The 2,213-nt window shown below is 59.4% G+C and overlaps 1 protein-coding gene across 1 annotated transcript in view; it reads left to right on the top strand.

Moving 5' to 3' along the window:
* Positions 1-1,943, top strand: part of LOC111966912 (uncharacterized) — a 6,692-nt gene extending 4,749 nt beyond the window's left edge. The window contains exons 4-5 of the mRNA XM_023991859.2: positions 52-811; positions 1,859-1,943. Of these exons, the coding sequence (XP_023847627.2) occupies positions 52-811; positions 1,859-1,943 (845 nt within the window). The remainder of the gene's footprint in view (positions 1-51; positions 812-1,858) is intronic.
* The last annotated feature ends 270 nt before the right edge of the window (positions 1,944-2,213 follow it).

The following is a 2,213-nucleotide window of genomic DNA, read 5'->3' on the forward strand; positions in this document are numbered from 1 at the left end:
CCTCCCGTCAGTCTACAGCCCCCCGCCCTCCCCCCCCCGCCCTCCCGTCAGTCTACACCCCCCGTCCCCGTCGGTCTACCAGCCCCCGTCCCCGTCGTCTACAGCCCCCCGCCCTCCCGTCAGTCTACAGCCCCCCGCCCTCCCGTCTGGTTAACCCCCCGTCCCCGTCGGTCTACAGCCCCGTCCCCGTCGGTCTACAGCCCCTCCCGTTCGGTCTCAGCCCCCGGTCGAGTCTACAGCCCCTCCTGTGCGCTCTACAGCCCCCGTCCCCGTCGGTCTACAGCCCCGTCCCCGTCGGTCTACAGCCCTCGTCCCCGTCGCCGTTCTACAGCCCCCGTCCCCGTCGCGTCTACAGCCCCGTCCCCGTCGCTCTACAGCCCCCGTACCCCGTCGGTCTAACCAGCCCCGTCCCCGTCGGTCTACAGCCCCCGTCCCCGTCGGGTCTTACAGCCCCTCCCGTCGGTCTACAGCCCCCTCCCGTCGGTCTACAGCCCCCGTTCCCCGTCGCGTCTACAGCCCCGTCCCCGTCGGTCTACAGCCCCCGTCCCCCCGTCGGTCTACCCAGCCCTCCTGGCGCTGTCAAGCTAGCCCCCGTCCCCGTCGGGTCTGACAGGCCCCTCTGTCGGTCTACAGCCCCCGTCCCGCCCGTCGTCATACAGCCCTCCCGTCGCGTCTACCAGCCTCCGCGTCTACAGCCCCCTCCTGTCGGTCTACAGCCCCCGTCCCCCTCGTCTACAGCCCCTCCCCGACAGGTCTACAGCCCCCGTCGTCTACAGCCCCTCCTGTCCGGTCTACAGCCCCGTCCCCGTCGGTCTACAGCCCCTCTCGCTTCGTCTACGACCCCCCCCCCCCCCGGCACACCCCCCCGCCCACACCCCCCTCCCCCCCCCCCCCCCCCCCCCCCGGCACCATGAGAAATACCCCAATTATCCTCTTAAATCCTCGTTTACCAGTAACGCACGTCCCTCCATTGCGCCAACCTTAACTGCCAGACATTAATCCTATAGGACAGACGGCCCAGCACGCGCCCACCTCCCTCCCTAACTTTACTAGACTCCTTCACACACACACACACACACACACACACACACACACACACACACACACACACACACACACACCACAGCACACACACACACACACCACACTAGACGTGCTCTCTATACACACCACACACACCTCACCTTAGACTTTCTTACACACACGCACACACACACAACACCACACACACACACACACACACCACCCTACACACACACCACACACACACACTAAGACTCTTCTATACACACACACACAACAACACACACACTGAAACCCAGCCACCAGCACCAACCCTAAAGTGCCTATCCATCCCACCAATGTACACTAACTTGATTATTTGGCCAATTTCCCATTCGACATCAATGTTGAACTTTACCTTATTGTCCCAATGTAAATGGTTACACCAGTTTGGACTCAAGTTAATGTCTAGGAGGTTTAAGAGGTATATTATTGTGGGTGTGTGAAACCTGTGTGTGTGTGTGTGTGTGTGTGTGTGTGTGCTGTGTGTTGCGTGTGTGTGTAGTGGATGCTGTGTGGTGGTGTGTGTTGTGGTGTGTGTGCTGTGTGACTGCTGGCGTGCCGTGCGCTGCGTAGCGTGCGTGGTGTGAGCGTTTAGAAGCGGGGGGCTGTAGACTGACGGGGACAGGGGGGAATACGTGTGTGTTACAAAGGCAGCGGGGTGATAAAGTGACTTTGGCTGAGTGTCGGGCCGCACAGGAGGAAAATGACTATTTTACTGTTGTGGAAACCATTGTTTCATTTCCACCTCGGTACTTTCTTTTTTTTTCTCTCTCCGTCTTTGAAAATTTCTCAGCGTCTGGCCGCGGTTCAAGAAGGGTGAAAACAATACAGCCATTGAGTTCCAGAGCACCTCCAGCTTGACTCGCGCTAAGCACTAGTTTAGCGCCTTTCCAAGCTCTCTCTCCCTCTCTCTCTCTAACCCCCTTCTCTCCTCCCACCCCCTATCTTTCTCTCTAACCCCAACCCTTCTCTCTTCCTCTTCCYCTTCCTCTTCTCTCCCTCCCCCTGTTGTTAGACCATATATCTTTGGGTCCTTGTGGCTGAGCGATGGTTTCCAGTGGCCAGACTGAGGTATGTTTAAGGCTGTCCCTGCCCTGAGTCCCAGCCCCAGCCTTAACCTTCACCCTCCCAATGACTCCTGTGGGCCC

This window comes from Salvelinus sp. IW2-2015, linkage group LG7 (assembly GCF_002910315.2).
Source record: "Salvelinus sp. IW2-2015 linkage group LG7, ASM291031v2, whole genome shotgun sequence".
NCBI lineage: Eukaryota > Metazoa > Chordata > Actinopteri > Salmoniformes > Salmonidae > Salvelinus > Salvelinus sp. IW2-2015.